Here is a 23,410-nt window from a genome sequence, read left to right on the forward strand (position 1 = left end):
GGTTTTTATTTATTACTTTTTAAATCAATTTTTGGGCTGCCCCAAGTTCATGAACTCTAATTTTGACATTCATAAATTGTACTGCTACTTCAATTTTTTTTTTCTCCTTGACCACTAAGACTATTCAGCATAAAGTCATTTAATTACTAAAAACAAAAGCAATGACAAAACTAAGCAGTTTGTCTCTGGTTTATCAGGTACATGCTGGCAATTTATCTCTGCAGTGTCCAAGATCTTTAACACATGTCCACTGACGTTCAAAGATAGCAATAAAGAGAGCCTGGGGAAAATTCGAAAGAAACAACAAGGTATCTGAGCTCAAGAGGGGTCTCAAGGAAGTCAGAGGTAGTGTGTTTCAAAAAAGAAGCTTAGTAACCGATATAGGGAATCATGTGGTGCATGCTCACGTGGGGAACAGAATCTTGAATTGTGGCTGGTCTGCGCATACGCCAAGACAATAGCTTTTGGAAGGTAACTGATCCAGCTTAATCTTTAAAGGAGACTGACTTGCATGCACAAGAAAGAAGTGGGTATACGACACAAGAGTCCACACCATTTTGTAGATTCAAATTTTAACTTCCAAGTAGAATCTTTACCCAAATAGATTTCATTGCCATCCACCGCGTCCACTACAGTAGTTGGTTGTGTTCTAGTTGGAGGAATTTCAGCAGGAATCAATACGTAATCTTAAAAATAGAAAACATATTTAACAGTAAGTATTTAGCTTTAAATAAGTAGAAAGAACAATATCAATTATTACAGTTATCATTTAACCTTGAATTGTATATTCTGCTCTCTGTTGCAATCCTGACTTTGTTCGCACTTGAAGCTGCTGAAGTGTGACAACAGGTACAAAGTTGACAATATAGTGACAATAGAGATGGCACAATAACAGCCACAAACATACACATCTAGCAGCTGAAACTTTATTGCCTTTCCTGATTAACTTTACTACTAATACTCTTCCATCAGCAGATCGGCAAACAAATCAATTGAATGAGTAAAAGGATGTGTCTTTAGGATTATTTTTCCTGGGACAAAGCTCTAGAAAGAGAGAATACTTTAGTAATGTAAGCTTATTTTCTTGCACACCCTAGCTTTTACCTAAAGTCTCGAACATAAACAATAGTAATAAACCACCAAGAATCGACAGGATGTCGGCAAATTATAACCGAAAAAGACTGTGCAAGATAGTCTAATGTCAGCAATGCCTAATCAATGTGTGTGAGGGGAAAGTCTTAGACTTAATTGGACCTCAGAAATCCTTGATGAGATACCCACCCTTTTGGTAATGAATTCAAAAACATTGTAGGCTTTAGAATATATGTTAAAGGCACATTTTGCAACTCAATAATTAACCAGTCGCTTAAAAACGAATATCTAACCACAGATTCCTCAGCCCTAGTATACTTCGAGGTGGCAGACTGAATATGAAGATTTTTCCAACAATGCTTCCTCAGCGCTTATGGGTGGAGCCATGTGGCACTGTGGTGACTCCATACTACCCCAGAAGTGATGAAAAAGAGAAACAAAGCAGCATTAAGCACCACCCATGCACATTGTCAGTTTCTTAATGTTTGTCCTCTTGTTCCCTCAGACTCAGAGAACCACGAACAACCTGTAGATGACAGCGTGCCACATACTGCAAGACTCCACACAATAGAACAGGGAGGTGAGTAAGGAAAATGTAAACAGATATAGTATGTACCAATAAAATTGCATTACCAAAGTTAAATAAGTTATTCTTCTGATGGATACTACTAACTGCAGATTCCTCATCTTTCGTATAGATATTGTATCTCCCAAAGGTAGACTTTCTGATGAGTGCGCTCAAATCAGAAAGTGTTGCAGTACAGAGAAGGCAAAATTACCCTCATGTTGGATGAGCAAGTTAATTACCTTTGGTAACGCCTTATCCGGTAGAGACATATTCTACTTGCAGATTCCTTACCTTTTGAATTTACTTCAGGCGTCAGACTGGATCCAGAGATTTTTCTTGAGCAGTACCCCTGCCTGACATTAGGTGGTGTCAATCGGTTCCACGTCCATCGTTGGTGCTGGATATCACGCCGTGGGTCCTATATAGGCACCACCCGGGCGCACTGAAGACGGTTCTTTTCACGACCTTCCACGCCAGAAGAGCAGGATGTGAGAAGCTGGCCTGTTTTGTAGTGGGTACCAGAGGTACTTACACCTTATACCAGGTCCAGTGATACACCTCAGTGAAATGAAGGCAGTGTCTAGCAGCTTAGACTGTCTAGAGGTAGCTGCAGCAGAGCAGCCAAGGCTGAACTAGGAGACATGCAAAGCTCTTGCAATACCACTTTAGTCACACACTACTTATACACAAGAAAAGACAATACTCAATGTTACCAAAAATAAAGGTACTTTATTTTAGTGACACAAGGGCAAAAATATCTTAGAGGCAATGCTCCTACTGGAGGTTATATACAATATATACACTAGTAACCAAAATCAGGTAAGTACACAGTCAGAAAATAGTGCAAACAGTGAAAAACACAGTAGATTGCAAAGGGCCTAGTGGCAACACAAACCATATACTAAAATAGTGGAATGTGAATGTCGGTTTCCCCCCCTGGGCAAGTGTAATGTGTAGAGAGGCGCTGGGAGTGTAAGAAAACACCAAAGGTATGTAAAATACCCCACCCCAGAGCCCAGGAAAACAGGAGTAAAGTACTGCAAGTTTCCTCAGAACACATTAGAAGTCGTGGTAAAGGATTATGCAAAAACCAAGCAAGAATGCAAGAAATCAACAATGGATTCCTGGACCTGAAGACCTGTGGAGAGAGGAGACCAAGTCCAGAAGTTGATGAAGAGTCCAGGAAGAAGAGGAACCCCTGGCACCCTGGATGAAGGTGCGAAAGTGGATTCTCCGTTTAGAAGAAAAGTGCAGAAATGCACCGAAGAAGACAGCTGCAGGTTCCTGTTTGGTGCAAGAGATGTCCCACGTCGAGTTGTTGGATGCAGGCTGTTTTCGTCTCTGGATTCCGCCAGCAAGCCTTGGTTCACACTAGGACGCGTTTTGCCTCAAAGAGGTGCTGCCCGGGCCCAGGAGGGACATAGGGGGGCTCGACTTGGACTGAGGAGACAGAGGGAGCTCTCAGCACTTTAGCGAGCCCCCAGAAGACCAGGCAGCACCCACAGGAGTCCAAGGACACGGGGACAAAGGAGTTGTATACTGCGGTCATCGCAGCAGTACACAAAGGGATCCCACGCCACCTGAGAACAACTCAGGGAGCTGAGCGTCGCAGGATAGAGTGCTGGGGACCTGAGCTACGCTGTGCACGAAGAACTTTTGGAAGAAGTGCACAGAAGCCCAAAGAGTTGCAGAAGACGCATTGCACAGGGATACTGTCTGGCACGGGGAGGCAACTCTTCTCTCCACCAAATTTGGAGACCTGGACCTTTGGACAGTCAGGGTCACTTTGGTCCACCACCTGTGTTCCAGGGATCACGCATGTCGACAGGAGAGGAGTCCCAGAGTACCGGCTGTCGTTGCAGAGAGGTGCCTGCTGAAGCATGAAAGTGACTCTGTCACTCCACAGGAGATTATTTCAGTCCTTCTGGTACAGAATTAAGACAGGCAGTCCTCAGAGTGTGCACAACCTGGAAACTGTTGCAGTTGCTGGCTGGAGCTGAAGTTGCAGGGTCACAGTAGCCTTCCTGGATACTTTGTTGCAGTGGTTCCTGGAGCAGTCTGCGGTTGATCTGACGGTCAGAAGCTGAAGCAGAGGAGTCCTGGCGGAGTCTTGCAAACCAAATCTGAGGAAACACCCAGAGGAGAGACCCTAAATAACCCTAAGATGGGGATTGGCTACCTACCCAGGTATGCACCTATCAGGAGGGGTCTCTGACATCACCTGCTGGTTCTGGCCACTCAGATGCTCCCAGAGGGTCCCCACACCTTGGAATCCAAGATGGCTAACACCGGGGACACTCTGGAGGAGCTCTGGGCACCACCTCTGGGGTGGTAATGGACAGGTGAGTGGTCACTCCCCTTTCCTTTGTCCAGTTTGGCGCCAGAGCAGGGACTGAGGGTCCCTGAACCGGTGTAGAGTGGATTATGCAAGGAGGGCACAGTTTGTGCTAACTGTGCCCTTCAAAGCATTCCCCGAGGCTCTGGGAGGATACCCCTTCCATGCCTGTAACACCTATTTTCAATGGGAGAGGGTGTAACAAACCTATCGTAAAGGAAATGCATTGTTCTGCATTCCTGGGATTGAGCTGCTAAATCCCCAGGAGGGCAGAAACCTGTCTGTGAGGTGGCAGCAGCTGGGGCTGCAGTGGAAACCTCAGAGAGCTGGTTTGACAGTACTGGGGGGTCTATGATGGAGCCCCCAGGGTGCATGGAATTGCTCCCCCAATGCCAGAATTGGATTGGGGTTCCATTTCTCAATCTTAGACACCTCACATGGCCATATTCGGAGTTACCATTGTGAAGATACTTATATGTATTGACATATATGTAGTGCACGCTTATAATGATGGCCCTACACTCACGAGGTTCGGGAAATTGGTCTTGGACAACGTGGGGGCACCTTTGCTAGTGCAAGGGTGCCCTCACACACAGTAACTTTGCAACTAGCCTTTAGTAACTGAAGGTTAGACATATAGGTGACTTATCAGTTACTTAATGCAGTGAAAAATCGCTGTGAAATAGTGTGTGCACTATTTCACTCAGGCTGCAGTGGCAGTCCTGAAGGAGTGTTTGTATGAGCTCCTTATGGGTGGCAAAAGAAATGCTGCAGCCCATAAGGACCTCCTGGAGACCCAATGCCCTGGGTACCTAGGTACCATATACTTGGGACTTATGAAAGGGGGGAGGGTCCAGTGTGCCAATCTGAATTGGAATATGGAGTCACTAGTGACAAATTTGTAAACAGAGAGAGCCTAAGCACTGGAGTTCTGCTTAGCAGAACTCCAGTGACACAGTCAAGCATACTGACAACACAGTAAAACACACTGATATATAGGTCACAAACAATGAGCACTGCGGTCCTGACTAGCAGGATCCCAGTGAGACAGTACAAACACACTGACAAACAGGCCAAAATGGGGGTAACCATGCTAGAAGAAAGCCACCTTCCTACCCAGGCCCATGAAGAACAGTGACCAGTGCTGTGTCAAAACTAAGGCCCTGAAAGGGGAGTCCCTGTTTCTAGAAATCAGTTGGTAGAGCACAAAGGATGGGTGGGTCGGTAAGGAATCTGAAACTAGAATATGTCTCTACAAGATGAGGTGTTACCGAAGATAATTAACATGTTTATCTGATAGAGACTTCTAGCTGCAGATTCTTTACATTTGAATAGATGCCCAAGCAATTTCATCCCCCGAGGTGAGTCTGTGAACTAAGATCAAACTAGACGGTCCTGCAGGACCGAACGTGCAAAGTACTCGTACCTATGGACATAACTATCCAGGCAGTAGTGCTTGAAAGTGTGCACAGATGCCCACAATGCCACCTGACAGATATCAAGGACTGGAACTCCGCGTGCTAGTGCTGTGGTCACCGCTGCTGCTTTGGTAGAATGAGCATGCAAACCTTCAGGGGTTTGCTTCTAAGCCAGTGCCTAGGACATTTTAATGCACAGAGTACGACCCATTGGGGGATGGTCCACTCCTATATTGCCGACCTTTGTTCGCACTCATAATCAACAAAGAATTGACCATCCAGCAGCCTTTTATTTTTATTTTTTTACGAACGTCAACCCTCTTTTTGAGTCCAGGCAGTGGGGTCTCTCCTCTTCCTTAGAAGGCTGTGGGGTGCACAAAAAAGTAGAGGGATTGGCCTACATGAAAGGGCGTAACCACTTTTGGCAGAAATTATGCCTTAGTATGAAGTACCACTTTTTCAGGATGGATGGAAAGGTAAGGTAAGGTGGCTTAGATGACGATGCCTGCAGCTCATTCATCCTGCGGGCAGATATGATGGCTGTTCTTAGTGTGAGAAGTCTGAGAGGACAACTGTGGAGATGCTCAAAAGGAGTGCATATTAGGAATGTCAGAACCAAATTCGAATACAACTGGGGCATAATGAAAGTGGATTAAGGAAACATATGCGTAAGGCCTTTAAGGAATCTACAAACAATAGGAGACTTAAACAAACACGGTTGATCAGGCAACCTCAAAAACGCAAAGATAGCAGATAACCTTTGAGAATGCCCACAGCAGAGCACTTCTGGGCAGGAGAAAGGATAAACAACAGAACCTCAGAGAGAAGAGCAGAAAGGGGACAAAGCATTTTTCTGTGCACCATGCTACAAATTTCTTCCAAGGGTGGTGGAGGGATGCCTGGCTGCCAGGGTAACTTTACAGACTTCGGCCAGAATGTCAAAAGCTGTCAACCGTAGGAGGCTGGCTCAGTTTATGATGTATACCTATGGTGTGGCACCCTATACTGAGTCCATGCAACCCTTAGTGACAGTGTTTAGGTGTCCACATAGGAAAAGCTTTCTAGAGATAGCTGTGGTGAGCTCCTAAAGCTTATCCAGGAGGAGTGTAAAGCACTTGCAGTATCACAATTGTCAATCAGTGATGTCACACATGGAAGAACCACACCAGGTGTTGCAAATATAAAGTATTCTTTATTATAACACTAAGACTATCCTGACGTTGGTATATCAAACCATATACTAAGAAAGTGGTTTAAGAATAGAGCTGCCCAACCAAGGTAAGTGTGTTAGGATCCCAGGGGCTGCGAGAGTAGGAAATAACCACAGGTAAGTACTAGAAATCCCACAGGCTCCCGGTTGCAGACTTGTATTGAGTCGGCTGTCTCATACGCTAACACAGGATTGTTAAGGTTGGATTTTTATGGATTCAGGACCCTTCCCAGAGGACCCTGAGGAAACCAGTTGGCACAAAGAGGGTTGGATAGTATTCCCACCAGTGGATACCCAGAAGACAGGAGTACCTAAACCAGGGAACCCAGGTGCATGGGGGAAAAGTTGCGTTGGTAACCTTTATTGGAGTCAAGTGAAGCCTCGATTGCTCAGCTGCTGTTGCGACCTGTCAACCAGGTCAGTGGAATCCATGGGTGGATTCCAGATGAGAAGTACCTGAAAAAGAAGGGTACAGCCAGTGACATCCAGGCGGTGCAGTATACAATGCCCACCCCTCTTAAAGGTGAAGGTCCTCCAGGACGGTGAAGGAAGAAGTCTATTTCCTGAGTTCAGGGGAATGCAGGAGATCTTTGGAGTTGCCCATGAGGCATCCCATGTTGATTGCCGGATTGCAGGTGGGTCAGTGGCCAGGACTAGCCTTAGCAAACACAAATAGTTATTTCAAGGAAGATTGTAGGTTTTTGGGGACCAGCAAGGACCTAGTGACTAGTGGAGGGGAGTCAGGGCAAGCCTTTAGCAGTCAGAGAAGACCCCCACAAGAGACTTACTGGCAGAAAGACTAGGGATCTGCAGGGAGCCCTCAGCAGTACAACAAAACAGGTGTCCCACATTGCAGGGGCTGTAGAGTGGAAGCTAATCTTGGAGTTGCAGAGTACTGGAGGTCAGGGCTTCTTGGAGTCTGCGGATCTCCTGAAGGAAGAGTCAATAAGCCTTGGCAAAACAACAGTCGTGGTGCACAGGGGTGCTGTTCCAGTGGCTGCAACAAGGGTCCACTGTCTCCTAAGTTGGTCAGAAGATAAGTTGGACCACCTGTGAGCAGAGCCTTGTCGTTCTATGGGACAGCAGGATCCACCAGCCGGTCTCTGTTGTCTTGAGCTGCCATGTGGATGCAGGTGAGTGACTCCTTCACTCCAAGGGAGATTCCTATTTGCTTCTTGGATGCAGACAGAGTTCTTGTGACCCTGGAGGATGTACAGCCACAGATGCAGAAACCTTGCTTGAGAAACAATGCTGCAGTGGGAGCCCTCCTAACTGGATACAGTCTTGTGTCAGATCCAAAAGCAGATCAGCAGCGGTTCCGGAGGCCAGGAGCAGAAGATGTCTTGCAGAGAGTTCCATGAAGAGTCTTGCTCGACAAATCTGAGGACCCACCCTCGGGGGAGCTCTTAAGTAACCCTAAAAGGGGGTTGGTCACTCTCTGTAGTGACCCACTTATCAGAGGCGGCCAGGGATGTCATCTATGTGACCTAACCAGTGAGATGCTTCCAGGGGCCTCTGTCTACCTTGTTTCCAAGATGGCAGAGTCAACTGGCCACCTGGCAGAGCTCTGTGCACCTCCCTAGAGGAGGAGCTGGACAAGGGGGTGGCCACTCCCCTGCCCTCGGTGTGGTCGCCCCAGAGTGGGAACCAGGGGTTCTTGAACTGGTTATTGATTGAGGGCACCAAATGTGCCCTTCAAATCAGCTTGGTGTCACTCAGAGGCCACCCCACCCCAGCCAAAAGACATCTATTTCAAAGGGAGAGGTGGTCACACCTCTCTTTTGCAGGAAATCCTTTGTTCTGCCTCCCCCCCTACTTGAGTTAGGCTCATCAGCAGGAGGTTAGAAGAGTGTCTGGGACTGGCAGCAGCATGGAATGGCAGCCAGACCCCATAAGGCTGTACAGGTAGAGCTGGGGTATCCTCTAAGGAAACACCAGAGTACATGGGATCATGCAACTGTCACTGGAATTGGAGCAGTTGCATGATTCCAACACATTTGAAACCAAACATGCCTAGGTTCGGGGAAGCCATTATGTAGTTGGACCACTCATGTTGGCCAGTGTCCACTACATACCTTAAGATGGCTTCCCTGCACTTACAAAGCCCAGGGAATGGAGTCAGGTTTCTAAGGGTGTCCTACACATGCAGGAGTACCCCTCACACTTATGGCTCGGTTGTTCTTGATCTTCCAAGAAAACTCTGGGCAGAAGTAGTATAGGCAGAAAGGCGTACAGAAGAGCTGAGTTCCACTCAAGACAAAAAGCATTGCTGAGCGACTGTTGCCTTGGAAACTCCAACACGCAATACAGCTGACATTGAGTGTCCCCGATCTAACGAAGGCTCTCCCCACTGCTGAAAGAGATCTTGGCCACCTCTGGATGGAGAAGCCATTTGTCATTGCCTAAGCATTGTCGGATGAGTTTGTCCACTATGGCCTTCCGAGAGCCCGCCAGATGTTGAATTACCAGGTATATGCCCTGTTGTTATAGCCATGTCCAGAGGTGTAGAGCCTCCTGACAAAGGGTTCACGACCCCATCCGTCCTGCTTGTTGCAGTACCCCATGGTGAACACCAGCACTACCTTCCCTTTGAGAGTGGGAAGAAATGCTTTCAATGCTATTCTGATTGCCTGCAGCTCCAACAGGTTGATGTAGAATCTGGACTCCGCAAGAGACCAGATGCCTCCGATTTCCACCTCTCTCAGATGGCCACCCCAGCCTAGAAGTGATGCATCTGTCACGACAGTCACCTCTGGTTGGAGAAGGGAGAGGAATCTACCTCTGACCCAATCGTAGTTCAATTACCACTACTGCAAATCTCGTGCAGTTCCCTCCAAGATCTGGACAATGACGGAGAGAGTCCCCTGATGCTGCGCCCAGTGGAACTTGAGGTCCTACTGCAGAGCACGCAACAGGGTGCAGGAGACCATGAGGCCAAGAAGCCTCAGAGTTATTCTCAGAGAATTCCAGGAGACTGAAACATATTTGTCATAGCCTCAATATCTAGGACTAGCCGCTCAGGAGGATTAACCCGAAACTACACTGTATCTAGAATAGCATAGATGAAAAGGAGATTTTGAGAGGGAGTCAGGTGTGGCTTGGCATGTTTATAGTGAACCCTAGCGAATGTATGCGGTCCGCTTTATTCTGGAGGTGGGAGACGGCAGCCTGGGGCTAGCCCACCTTCAACAGCCAAACATTGATGTAGGGGAAAAACAAACCCCTGACTTGCGCAGATGAGCTGCGACCACTGACATCACCTTGTTAACACTTGAGGGGTGCTGGTAAGATCAAAGGGGAGCACAGTGAACTGAAAGTGCTTGTGGCCTACCATAAACCGCAAGTAACGTCTGTAGGCACGCAGGACGGGAAGATGGAAATAAGCGTCCTGCAAGATCAACGCTATTAGCCAGTCTCATGAGTCTGGGGCAGATAAAACCTGACCCTGAGTGAGCATTTTGATCTCCTTCCTGAGGAAGAGACTGAGGGCCTGAAGGTCTAGGATATGGAGGAGGCCTTTGTTCTTTTTGGGTGACATAAAGTGGCGGGAGTGGGAACCACAACCTACTTCTTGCAAGGGAACCCTCTTCATGGCTCCCTTGCCCATGAGAGCCGTAACTTCATCTCAGAGAAGTGCCAAGTGATTCCCCGTCATGCGATCATAAGATAGTGGCATGGAAGGAGCGGTAATCTTGAAGGGGAGAGTTTAGCCCCTTCAGACTATCTACAAAGCCCTCTTGTCTGACGTGGTGGACTTCCAACAGAGCAGGTGATGGCGGATCCTGCCTATCACTGGTCCCCAGTGGGAAAGAGTGAGACTAGGAAGGTTTGCAGGCAGCTGCAGGGTGGGGGGGGGGGGGGGCTGTGGACTGACTGGACTGCTGACTACCTGTGGGCACTGGATGGGAATGAATGTGGTAGGGTGCCCCTTCCATAGCCATGAAAGGGGCAAGAAGCTAACTGAGGGGGACGAGGGGCTGCTGTAAGCACCAAGGACCTGGCCATAGTACAGGAATCCTTGAAGCGCTTGAGCGCCGAGTCTGCATTCTCTCCGAAGAGAAAGGTGCCATCCAAGGACATCTATAAGATTGGCTTGGACATCACCCAAAAAGCCAGACGTCTTCAACCAGGCATGGCGACTAAGGGCCACTGTTTAGTTTAGTTTAGTTTATAGATTTGTAGAGCGCATGGCTACCCGGGGGCATCCCAGCGCTAAAGTACACCATGAATGTCGGAAGAGCCAGGGGAAGCAGATTAACTGGGAAAGAGAATGGTTTTCAACTTCCTCCTAAAGAGAAGTTCAGAGGATTCCTGACGGCATTCAAAGGGCAGGGCATTCCAGAGCCGAGCAGCCCTGATGGAGAACAAATTACCTCCCCATGATCTCTTGACGAAAGGGATGTAAACCTGTCGAGAAGAACGAGATCTAAGAGGTCTAAGGGGCGAGTAAAGAAAGATCAGTTTTCTAAGGGAAAGGGGACCCTTATTGTGTAAGGCTCTGTGAACAAGACACAGAGCTTTAAACTGAATGCGCTGCTTAATCGGGAGCCAAAGAAGAGCTGCAAGTGCTGGTTTAGCGGAAAGATGCCTTGGGGTATTCATGAGATGTCTAGCTGCCGCGTTCTGCGTAACCTGCATTCTCTTTATTACATAATCTGGAGAACTAAGATATAGAGAGTTCCCGTAGTCCAGGCGGGAGAAAACTAGGGCTTGTACAAGAATTCTTCTGGCAGCGAATGGCAGAAGTCCAAGAATCTTCCTGACACTTCTAATTAAGCCGAAGCAGATCGAGGAAATTCTTTTAGCCTGTGGCTCCATAGTTAAGCTTGGGTCAAGCAGAAAGCCGAGGCTTTTTACTTGTGTTATTGGAGGAGGCAGGCTGTTAAAAGCCTCAGAGTACATAGCCAGAGGGGCGGTAGGGGTGCCATTACCTATAATCATTACCTCTGATTTGCTGTCATTAAATTTCAGTTTCAACAGGGTCATCCAGTCCCCAATATCTTTCATGCAGTCTGCCAGGTTGGCAGAGGGGGAGTCCCTACTACTAGAGAGGGAAACCACCAATTGCGTGTCATCAGCATAAGTGACCATAGAGAGGTTATAAGGAGCGACTACTGTGGCCAAGGATGACAGATAGATGTTAAACAAGGTGGGGCTTAAAGATGAACCCTGCGGGACTCCACAAGATAGAGACCTGACGTCAGACAAAAAAGAGCGATCCAAAACTTGAAAGGATCTTCCCGTGAGGAAGGAGGAGAGCCAGGCAAGGGCTGGACCTCCTAACCCTATCTTGGAAAGTCTATCAAGGAGAAGAGTATGACCGACAGTGTCAAATGCTGCACTAAGATCAAGGAGGATAATAGCAGCATGACCACCTTGATCTAGAAGTTGCCGAGCAGATTCAGTTACAGTAAGGAGTGCCGATTCTGTACTGTGATGGGTTCTGAAACCCATTTGAGAATGTTGATGCAACTACTATGCCTACTGGGCTGGTTGTGTTCAGTCCACACCAGACTGTGAACTTTGCTGCATCTCTCCCATCAGCAATTGCTTGGAAGAGTACCGCCCAGGCCTCCTCCAGGACCTGTGGCTGTACTTGCGCAACCATATCCCAGTGTGTGGGGAATAACGGCCCAAAAGGCATGTGGTGTTCACGGACTACAATGTCAGACACCGTGGGAAGCGGAGGCTTAGATAACCAACCTCTAAGGTGTGGGATGTTGCGTGAGGAAATTCAGGCTGCCCTGCGAAGGGCACAGGAGCCCCTGTGCTGGGTTTGGACCAGGTACCCAGTAGGAAATCTGTAAGGACTTCATTGAAGGGGAGCAGGGGTGTGGAGGATGAAGGTCCAGGCTGAAGCACCAATGTCAGGAGGTTAGTCCTGAATGCCAACAAAAGCAGCTCAAGGTCCAGGAGCTCAGCTGCTCTTCGTACCACCACTGAGAATGAAGTACCCACCTCGTAGCCACGGTCGAAGGAGAAAGCAGTCCACATACCAGTCCAAAGGGTCCTGGAGCTGGTATACTAAAGCGTCCATCAACCCCTCACATTCTTCACTGTACCGTAGCCCATAAGAAACCAGGTCAGGATCTGACATAGGAGGTATGGCTCCCGTTGGCTCCAGGACTGGCACTGTCTGACACTCATCCGGCTCCATGTTGAGTCAGCAATGGCAATGGTGATGGCGACGCCTGGGGGCATGGTCGACGCTGGGAGCATCAGCATCGGGGAAGGTCAAGATGGAGTGACTGATGCCATTACAGATCCAGGCATGGATCCACAGGTGCCCCTCAGAACCCAGGCTGAAGCCGCCAGTGCGGAAGAGGAAGGGGCACCTTCCAACTCGGCAGGCCCCAAAGGTGTTCCATCTGTGTTGAACTGCCCAACAACTTTTAGCTGGGTAAGGGTCGCTGCAGCTCAGGGAGGTATGGAGTCGGCCCAGACGCAGGCCTAGAACAGCGGCACCCCCTTGTTTTGTCAGCCAATGTACGGGGTAAGGTCGAAGAACGTTTCTCTTTCTCAGACTTCTTCTTGTGTTTCGAGTTACTCGATCGTCCCGACTTGGAGAGGGATGACAACAAAGGGGGACTCCACAACCAGCCTCGGGACTTTCTATCGACCGGGACCTCAACTTATGCAGAGCATGACTTTGGGTAGTGATCGTGCTCCAAAAGCACATGAGGTGCGGCTCTGTCACCGACATCAACCTGTGACAGGATCGCAGGGATTGAACCCGATCTTTCTAGATGACATCCTCGACGCACAACGAGATATACAACTCAACAAAACCTCAACGGAAACTCGAAAAAGCCCAGCCAAACATGAGTGAGTGGTAGCTCTCTTCGCATTGGTGCTGGTTGTGCCATCAAAAACTGAATTATACAGGCACGCCAGGGTGGTTCCTATATAAGACCCACAAACTTTCATCTGGCGCAGATGCCGACGAAGACTGATGTGGAGCCGATCAAGGCCAACTAACAGCGCACAGAGAAAATTCTCTGAATCCAGTCTGGGGGAAACTCAAACGGTAAGGCATCTGCAATTAGAAGTCTGTATCAGATATAACAAGGCAGTGATGTTTCATGACTGTGTGCACAAACACTTCAATAGCAGTTACATATGAAAAAACTGGTCCTCTTCACCCCTCTCCTTTACTAATTCCATGAAAGTGACCATAAGTCTTGTGGAATGGGCAGCATGCCTTCTAAAGGTTGTTTCTTGGTGCATCTCCTTCCCTTTCTCAAACTCCAGAAGGCTCCACAAAAAGCTGATCACTCACACAAGGGTCTTTTTGTGGTTAAAGTAGAAGCTCAAATGCCTCTTCGGGCAGAGATAAATGAGTCTCTCTTCTTCTGGAAGGTGAAGTGGAGTAAAAAAGCTGACAATTGCTTGATTGACTGATGATGGAAGGTGGTACAACATTTCCCAAGTCCTCTACACCAATTTGTCCAAAAAGAGTTGTGTAGGTAGTTCACTTATGCAGCGTAAATGTTATTGCTGTAAGAAAGAATACTGAGCAGCAGGACTAATAAGGAGCAGCTGTGAGGCTCAAGTTTCAATGTAGCACAAAATTAGATTTGGGAAAACGAGAATCAGTCCTTTGAAAAAACATCACAACAGGTGACTTCAAGAGAGAGGTAACAAAAATAGTCGAAAGGTCAGACAAAACATTCTTAACTTCCTATGGTTTGGCGTGTAGAGGATTATAATGACAGCCAACACACCACGCCGCAAACGTCTGCCAGCCCAGAGTGTAGATCAACTTTGTATACAAGAATGGCATATACCACTTCAAGTGGCATCCCAAAAGTATTCTGCTGTTGCTGCTCAGTCTGCACAAAGGGAGGTATAGGTTGTGTAGATTTTGGTGCATGAGCCCCTCCTGTTGCTTAGACAGAAGGTTCTCTTGAAAGGGTAGCCAGATCTAAAGGGCAAATATTTAGGTTCAGAACTTCTGTGCACCATACTCTCTTTATCCAGTCCGGGGCAATTAAGTTGACTTGGGCTGATCATTCCTGATTTTACTCAGAGCTTGAGGCAGGAGAGATAGTTGTTCTAATGTGTATGGGAGCACCATGACAGAATTCATCTCCTAGTGATTTTCTGAAGCAAACTCCAGTGCACCCACAGTACTTGTGATAATGCACATTCTACATTGTTGCAAGATCAAACCAGGACATGCACCATTGTTTGCAGATGACCGTCGGAAAATCGGGATGGAGATGCTACTCTCAAGTTGCCAGCCGATGCCTGCCCAGCATGACTGGTGTGGTATTTTGGGGCCCTGCCAGATGACCAGAAATATGTTTAACTGATTCTGCCACCTGTGGAGAACCAGGGCCTGCTGGCACAAGATCCTGTCCAAACTGCCTGTTCCAGAACCACATGGTGGTCATAGTATCCATGAGGACCTGTGCTATTAGGAACGCTTTCAGGCCCAGAAGAATTGCCCAAAACTCCAGATATCTTATGCTGAACTGGCTCCCTGCCGAGGACCATGAGTAGCTGATCTCTACCACTCTTAGATTATCATGTCCACAACCCAACAGTGATGTATCAGTCACAACCATCATGTCTGGGTGGGGGAAGAGAGAGATGCCTGCCGCAGGCCAGGGTGGCTCGCGTGTGCCATCATAGAAGATTATGGCCAGTCTCCCACAAGATCTGAATGGAATCCAAGAGGAAGGCCTGATGCTGAGTCTACTGGAACTTAGCATTCCACTGCTGCACCCACATCTGCGATTTCACTGTCTGGTGCCCCAGGAGGACAGATGGGTCCCTTGGAGTTGGTATGTCTCTCCTGGCTATTTGGCAGTTGACAGAAGGGCAGGACTCTGGCTTTGCCCAGGTGCCAAAAAGTATGTCTGTCAATGCTGCATTAAAAAGTAGTGGTGGTTCTGGAGAAGTCTGCCCTGGCTGCAGTAGCTGTGAGTATATTGGCTTTTAACTCCACCGAGGGAAGCTGGAGGTTAGGTACCTCTGCCGGCCTTCTTATCACCTTTGCAAACAAGCAAGATTCCTCTGTAGAGGGTGCAGGTGGAGAGATGACGCCAATGTCAGGAGAGGTATATAGTCTGATGGCCTCTTGGAGGTCTAGAAATACTTTTTCTCCATTATATAGTTGTGAAATGTCTTTGCCATCATCATCTTGAGGCTTTGGGTCTGGCATTCTATAGTATAATGGAAGTATATCAGGATCAGAGTTGGGTTGAACAAGTAGTCAAGGTGAGTGCCAAGTCTAAAAATGTAATGGTGCATTTACTTCAGAGATGGCCAGGACTATGGGATCTTCATGCGGTGTTGGTGGTATCAGCGAGCAGTGTTCTAGCACAGGTCGCACCACCATTTGGGGTGTTGGAGTAAGCACTGGCCCCAGACTTGGAGCATACACCCAAACAGGAGTGCAGCTAGCGTTGGGGACGGATCTGCCAGTGGTAACTTGACAGAGGCCTCCTCAGATCGTTGGGGCTTGGTGGCACGTGAGAAGGATCCAAAAGGGTAGAAAAGATGTGCAAGATAGCCACCTTGAAGACTTGAATCTGTTGCGGTGTTGCCGGTGGCCCCGGGAACTCTGCCTGTATCTGGACTACCGCAAGGACCGGTTCTGAAGTGGGAGACCAATATTTGAAGGTATCTTGATATCCACAACTACAGGCTGTAAAGCGGAGAGCCGCATTTTGTCTTTTTGTATTCCATTCTTTTTTAAACTGCTATTAGACTTGAGTTGCACAGTGACTTCTCTCAGGATCAAGACCGACGTTTTAAAGGGAGGCATGCCCCTGGCACACTGAAGACATTTTGGAAAATAACTGTCAGGATGCCAAATCCACACTGGAAAGTGATCAAAGAAAGAAACTGACATTGAGATGCGTAGGTGGCAGTTATAACATTACCCGACATCAATTCAGGATCAAGACGGACCCGACATGGAGCCACTTGATTCCCCCTACCAGAGTGCAAGAAAATATACTGACAAAAATCTACGGATCAAGTCTGGCACCATGTGGTATTCAACAAGTTGAGGAATCTATAGTTAAAAGTATCCATCAAAATGTTTATATTTGACATATGTTTTGTCTATTTGCTAGGGTCAGAGCAGAAGCAGAAGTAACCAGGACTGTCGTGCAAGAGGATGTTCAAGAGGTGCACAATGTGCAACCGAAGTCACAAAGGCAAATTTAAACATGTATAGTTACTACTACCCCTAGATGTTAACTTTAATTTTTTTTCCTATTCACTATTTCCAACTGCAGATTTACACCTAGGTGCAGACTTAAATGTCTCCATTAAGCATGAGGGAAATGTAATTATGCCAATGTAATGTGGCCTTTTGTGTTACAAATGTTATGAGAATGAAGGCTATTATGCCAGGTCATGCAATGAAGACTGGCATATTAGGAACAGAAACGAACAGAAGGCGAATGGCTATTTATTTATTTATTTTTTGCGTCATGCGCAATTCAGAGCTTTTCTATCGCAAAATGCATCCTCAAGTCAAAAATGGATGTTGGGACGCATTTCATATTAATAAATAGTGCTGGTTTGTTTAATAATACAGACTTCTTGTGGCATTTCACTGATGCCATGTCTCACCAAATCACAGGATGGGGCCTCTTACAACAGGAGTTATGAGGGTAAATGTACTGAAAGAAACTTTAACAAGTAAGTGCAGTTGAATTACACAGTCGTAGAGATCTCCTTATGGGAAGGTAGAAACAATTATTAAAGTTCATTAATTAATTATTCTTTAAAAATATATTGAATATTTTTGATCTTTAATATACATGTTAATTAACCTAGAATTTATTAGTAAAATAAAATGCTATAGAAAATTAACTCAAATTAAAAGTGTATTAAATTATTATTTTTATTATCTTAATTCAATTTGCAAATCATTTTTAACAATTTTAAATATTGACACCCTCATTGACATTTTAATCTAGTATGTAATACATTATGGTATATTTTCATGTATTTTTTAACAGTTTATGTTTCATTGATTTCTATGGGGTAAGTTAATTATTAATTTTTAACGTAAAATAATTCAATGTACATTTTACCACTAATACATACACATATACTATATCAAAATAATCTCATTATTTTAACATTAGTTTGTAGGAGGGTGGCCTGGTGTGTGGTGGGTACCTAAGCTACTTACACCTTATACCAGGTCCAGGTATCCCTTATTAGTGTAGTGTAGTCCGTGACTAGATGCCAGGCTGTCTACAGGTAGCTGTGGATGATCAGCCAAGGCTTATCTAGGAGACATGCAAAGCTCATGCAATACCACTGTAGGCACACAGTACTTACACATATGAAAGAAAACACTCAGTATTACAAAAATATAGATACTTTATTTTGGTGACACAAATACCAAAAATACCATAGAGGCTATACTCCCTTAGGAGGTAAGTAATACACAAATTAAATATACTAGTATAAAGAAATAGGCATACAAACAGTTAGAAAACAGTGAAATTAGTCAAAATCACAATAGAGATAAGTAGCCCTAGGGGGAGCACAAACCATATATTAAAAAAGTGGAATGCGAGAGCCAGTCCCCCACCTAGGTCAGTGTAGTGTGTAGAGGGGGGCTAGGAGTACTAGGAAAGGTAAGTACCACAACCCACCCCAGGGACCAGAAAAGCAGGAGTAAATTACTGTAAATTTCCCAGAACACTCACTTGCAAGAGAAAAAAAAATAATGCAAAACCCAGAAGAGACGGCAAGACACAAACAGTGGATTCCTGGACAGGAGGACCTGAGGAAGAAGGGGACCAAGTCCAAGAAGAACAGCAGGATCCAGAAGGGAAGGAACCCCTACCCACCAGACTGAAGTGCAAGAGGTGAGTCGACAGTGAAGGAGAGTCAGCACTGCACCCAAGAAGATGAAGACAAGTTCCTGGAGGATGCAGGTGATGTCCCACGCCGGAAGGAGGATTGCAGTCGGGTTTGCGTCTTTGGATTCAGCCAATAAGCCTTGGCACACATGCAAAACTCGGAGCTAGCGGAAAGTGGAGAGCCCACAGAAGCCCAGGCAGCACCCACAGGAGTCCCACAGGACAGGGACAGGAAAGTCGAGGAGGAGGCCCATGCAGCACTACGAAAAAGACTACAAAAAAGGCTCCCTCGTTGCCGGAGAACCACTCAGGGAGCTGTGCGTCGCAGGATGGGGGCTGGAGGTTCAAGATGCCTGAAGATCTCGTGGAAAAGATGCCAACAAGCCTTGGCAGCTGTAAAGGACACAGTGCACTGGGGTACTTGTCCTGTGTGGTCAGGCAAAGGCTCACCTCCACCCAAGTTGGACAGCTGGAAGAGAGGACCGCTGGTGCCACTTCAGTCCACCACCCGTGATGCAGGATCCACGCAGCTCAGCAGGACAGGGGATCCACGCAGCCGGTCGTCGTTGCAATTGTTGCCTGCAGAAGCAGGGGAGTGACTCCTTCACTCCAAGGGAGATTCCTTCTTCCTTCTGATGCAGGCTGAAGATGGTCTGTCCTCAGAAGATGCACAACCGGGAAAATGTTGCAGTTGCTGAAAGGAACCGTGGATACAAGTTGCAGGAGGCGTCTTGTTGCTTTGTTGCAGCTTGGCGAGTCCTGGAGTGTCCAGATGCAGTTTCCTCTGTCAGAAGTTGAAGTGGAGGTTGCAGAGGAATCCTGCTGGAGTCCTGCAATCCGAATCTGAGGAGCCACCCAATTGAGAGACCCTAAACAGGCATGAAAGGGGGGACTGGTCAACTAGCTGGGTGACCACCTATCAGGAGGGGGCTCTGATATCACCTGCTGGCACTGGCCACTCAGACGTTCCCAGGGGTCCCTGCCAACCTTGAATCCAAGATTTCAAAACCCTGGGACCCTCTGAGGGAGCTCTGAGCACCACCCGTGCGGTGGTGATGGGCACAGGAGTAGTCACTCCCCTTTCCTTTGTCCAGTTTTGCACCAGAGCAGTGACTGGGGGTCCCTGAACCAGTGTAGACTGGTTTATGCAAGGAGGGCACCAAATGTGCCTTTCAAAGCATTGCCAGTGGCATGGGGAAGCTCCCCTCCAAAGTCTGTAACACCTATTTCCAAAGGTAGTGGGTAACACCCCTCTCCCAAAGAAAATCCTTTGTTCTGCCTTCATGAGCTTGAGCTTCTCAAGCAGCAGGAGGGCAGAAACCTGTCTGGGAGGTGGCAGCAGCTTGGGCTGCCTGGAAACGCTCAAAAGGCTGTAATGGCAGTACTGGGGGTCCTTTAAGGGGCATGATTCCAACATGTTTGATACCAAACATGCCAATGCTCGGAGTTACTATTATTTATCTGGACACAGGTACTGACCTATGTCCAGTACACACGTAAAATGGCAACCCGTACTCACGAAGTCTGGGAAAATGGGCCTGGAGTTCGCGGGGGCACCTCTGCTAGCGCAGGGGTGCCCTCATACAGAGGTACTTTGCGCCCTGCCCTCTGAGCTGGAAGGCCTGCCATGCGGGGGGACTTATAAGTGACCTGGTACAGTGAAAGGTGGCAGTGAAAGGGCGCGTGCATCTTTTCACTCAGGCGGCAATGGCATTCCTGAAGAACCCTTTGCTTGGACTCCCTATGGGTGGCAAAATATATGCTGCACCTCATAGGGACCCCCTGGAACCCCAATGTCCTGGGTACCTAGGTACCATATACTTGGGACTTATAATGGGGCACCAGTGTGCCAATTGTGGGATGAAATACAGAGTTTTTGGAGCGAGGGCATAATCACTGGGGTCCTGGTTAGCAGGATTTGAGTGAACAAAGTCAAACACGCTGACATGAGGCAGAAAACGGGGGGAACCAAACCAAGAAAGATGGTACTTTCCTACATTTTTTCACATAGGGTATTATTTTATTTTTCTGCCTTAACTGTTTTCTTTGGTAGTGTGATGTAGTACCTGTGAGGGACATGTGTGGTGCTGGACTCAGTCGAAGGCTCTGGTGGAGCACACAGACACCAGTTTTATAACATTTAGGGTTGTATCAGTTTTAGACGTATAGTTTGAGATATTCGTACTCTTTTGTGGTTGTCTGTATTAAAATGTCCCTTCCTAAATTTACCTTTAGAGTTCCACAAACCCCTTCCATTTAGTAAGTATTCTCTATTTTTCAGCCACTCCCCAGTGTCCTTCCTACATTTACTACTAAGCGTTTACCTACCAATGCGGAGATTTTCGTTTTTTTGCACAGAAACATAGGAGAGAAGGAGTTGACTTAGTCTGATGCAAAGAAAGAGGCTGTTAAAATGGTAGATTCTGCGATTATGGACTGTTCAGTGTTGTGACTGGTTCTCATGGAACACAAGTTAAATGGTTTTGTGCAGGAGCATTATACGGTTTGCATATTGTTAATGATGCTGTACAGAAATGAAGAAAGTCGTTAAAGATAATCCTTGCCTCTACATCCTTCATAGGCCCTCATTAAGAGTTCAGGACTAAATTCCGATCCCTGTGCAAACTTGCTTATATCAGAATGATGAGTTTTTTGATAATTATCACACCCTCGCAGTTTCCCCTGATAAATTCCAGCTGGTGAAACTTATTAAAGTTTATCGGTGAAAAAACTAGGAAAAAAGACAAAACATGATGTATTTGATGTGCTAAGAATAGGATGTGCATTGGGCACCTTGTGTTCCACTGAAAACTTTGAAATGTGGTTAATACCTCACCCTAGGGTAACAGTATTTACTGCGTGTGGTAAATACCTCATTCTATTCCTACAAACATGTAATGAGGGCCATATAACTAAAAATTCTTATCCTGTAGTATAATGTGCATGATGATAATCAGCACTGAAAAGAATTAGTTGGTGTCCTGCATGCTGGGACCCTCCTTTAAAGGAGTATTTACAGATGCTGCCTCTATAGTTTAAGACTCTTGCTGTGTGCTTCTATGTACAGTTTTTACTGTTATCATAATTTAAAGAAAGTTTTAAAATGTTCAAAGGTTTCAGGGTTCTCCGCAACAGTGGATAAGCATTTCTAAGACTACTATATGAAAAGACCAAATATTTATATAGTGTGCCTAAAGCAAGCAGATTCCAATTTATGGAGGGCTGTTACCTGATGATTCGAAAAAGCAAGAAACTCAAGTTTAGAAACACAAGGACCTCCTGACAGGTGGGGTCCCTGGTATAGCTCAATGATAGATTTTCATCCCTTGAGTACCAAAATCAGTGTGAAAAAGAAGCCAGACAAAGTATCAGTCGAGGAACAGGAGAAACAAAACATTGTTTTTTCAAGTTTTTTTTTTTTACCACAACTGCACTTATTTTAAGCAGCAAAGTACCTTGTTTTGGACTCCCTTTGGGTATTTTTGTTATTGCTTTAACTCTGCGATGACCAATCACGTTTTGATCTGGAGAGATTATACCATCAACCACGAAACCTCCTGCAAGATAGAGTAAAACCGTAAATGAACTTGTCTTGTTAAACACTTAGAGGGCCAAAATTAATATAATATACAGAGGTAAACTTCTTATGTCACACACAGTCCAATCATCAATGTTGTTTGACAAAACTAAATGACTGTGTGTAGCTCGATTAAAAACAATCAGAAAATGTACATTTACCTTGTAACAATGAAAATCCTAAATTGTATTTGTGTAAAGATACACCAGTGGCATCTCGACTCCTTATACTGGTATGTATTTCTGCACTAACCTTAACATGCTAACTCCATTCATCCATTCCTCCGGGCTCGTGTTTGGCCAACTAGATTGTGATCAATTTACTTTTGCTGCAGTTCTTCTCAAACAGAATGCTATCAGAATCAATATGGCAAAAACTAGAAGGGGCAGGCAGGTGATAAAAGCTATTTGGTGTTACGAGAAATCATGTGATTACAATTATGCTAGGAGTAAATCTGATCTCTACGGGGGAAGGCCCTGTAAGGCAAAAATTGTGAGCAGTGGATTCCTGACGACATCCTTTAGTAGTAAAAAGACGACATTGGAGTGGCTTGTTTCAAACTAAAACAGGGCCAAATGGACATTTGCAAAGAGAATTTTGAGTTTGATGCGAGTTCATTGATGGGGCAATAGATGAGCATTTCATAGAACAAGATCAGCTTAGAAGATGGTCTATGATTCCTGAACAAAACATAGTACTCCAGGAAAAGCAATAAGAGCTAGATCCTGAAAGAAACAACCAGATCGGGATACCCTACAGAAAACTGAAGGGCCATGGTCAATGCCTATAAGCAAAGCCTAGTGACATCACTGAACTAGATAGAAGGCACTCGAATTCACATGAATAGGGTACACAAAGGAGCACCAAAGGGCTTGCAAAGCGTGTAAAAGCCAGACATTGTGGATAAGCTACGTTACTTTGCAAATAGATAATTTACATACGAAGCCTACATATTTAATCTTTAACAAGACCTCTCTGTGATCTCACTGCTGAAGAAAATATGTGCAGGCTCTCTGACACCATGACATGTTTCCACCCTAAAGAAATAGCATTTTTCCTTGCCTTTCCATGAGTGCTGGGAAATTTCAAGCTGCCAACTAAGTTCTTTGGCTCATCCCTGTTAACTTTATGAAACTATAACATTCAGTTCCAGTGGGCTATTTTGCACAGTCTATAGTACATGCACACAATGATATAGTTAGCCCCTTGGTTTCTAGACTTAGCAGAGCAAAGCCAAAGATCAGATTGGTTTAACAATAGAAAAACACGAGGGCTAATCCACCAATATAAGTATTTCTATATGAGCTACAAAAACGTTTAATACCTTAGTCACAGGTGGAAGGCAACAGATAGCAAAAAAATTGTAT

General features: G+C 46.1%; 1 protein-coding gene across 2 annotated transcripts in view; it reads right to left on the bottom strand.

Annotated features, from left to right (window-relative positions):
- The window catches only part of CENPC (centromere protein C), a 904,489-nt gene that overhangs the window by 169,547 nt on the left and 711,532 nt on the right, over positions 1-23,410 (bottom strand). For both annotated transcript variants that reach the window (XM_069235766.1, XM_069235758.1), the window contains exons 22-23: positions 21,922-22,023; positions 597-686 (exon numbers count right to left, since the gene is read on the bottom strand). In XM_069235766.1, coding sequence (XP_069091867.1) covers positions 597-686; positions 21,922-22,023 — 192 coding nt within the window. The remainder of the gene's footprint in view (positions 1-596; positions 687-21,921; positions 22,024-23,410) is intronic.

The sequence above is a fragment of the Pleurodeles waltl genome, chromosome 1_2 (assembly GCF_031143425.1).
Source record: "Pleurodeles waltl isolate 20211129_DDA chromosome 1_2, aPleWal1.hap1.20221129, whole genome shotgun sequence".
NCBI classification, from domain to species: Eukaryota; Metazoa; Chordata; class Amphibia; order Caudata; family Salamandridae; genus Pleurodeles; species Pleurodeles waltl.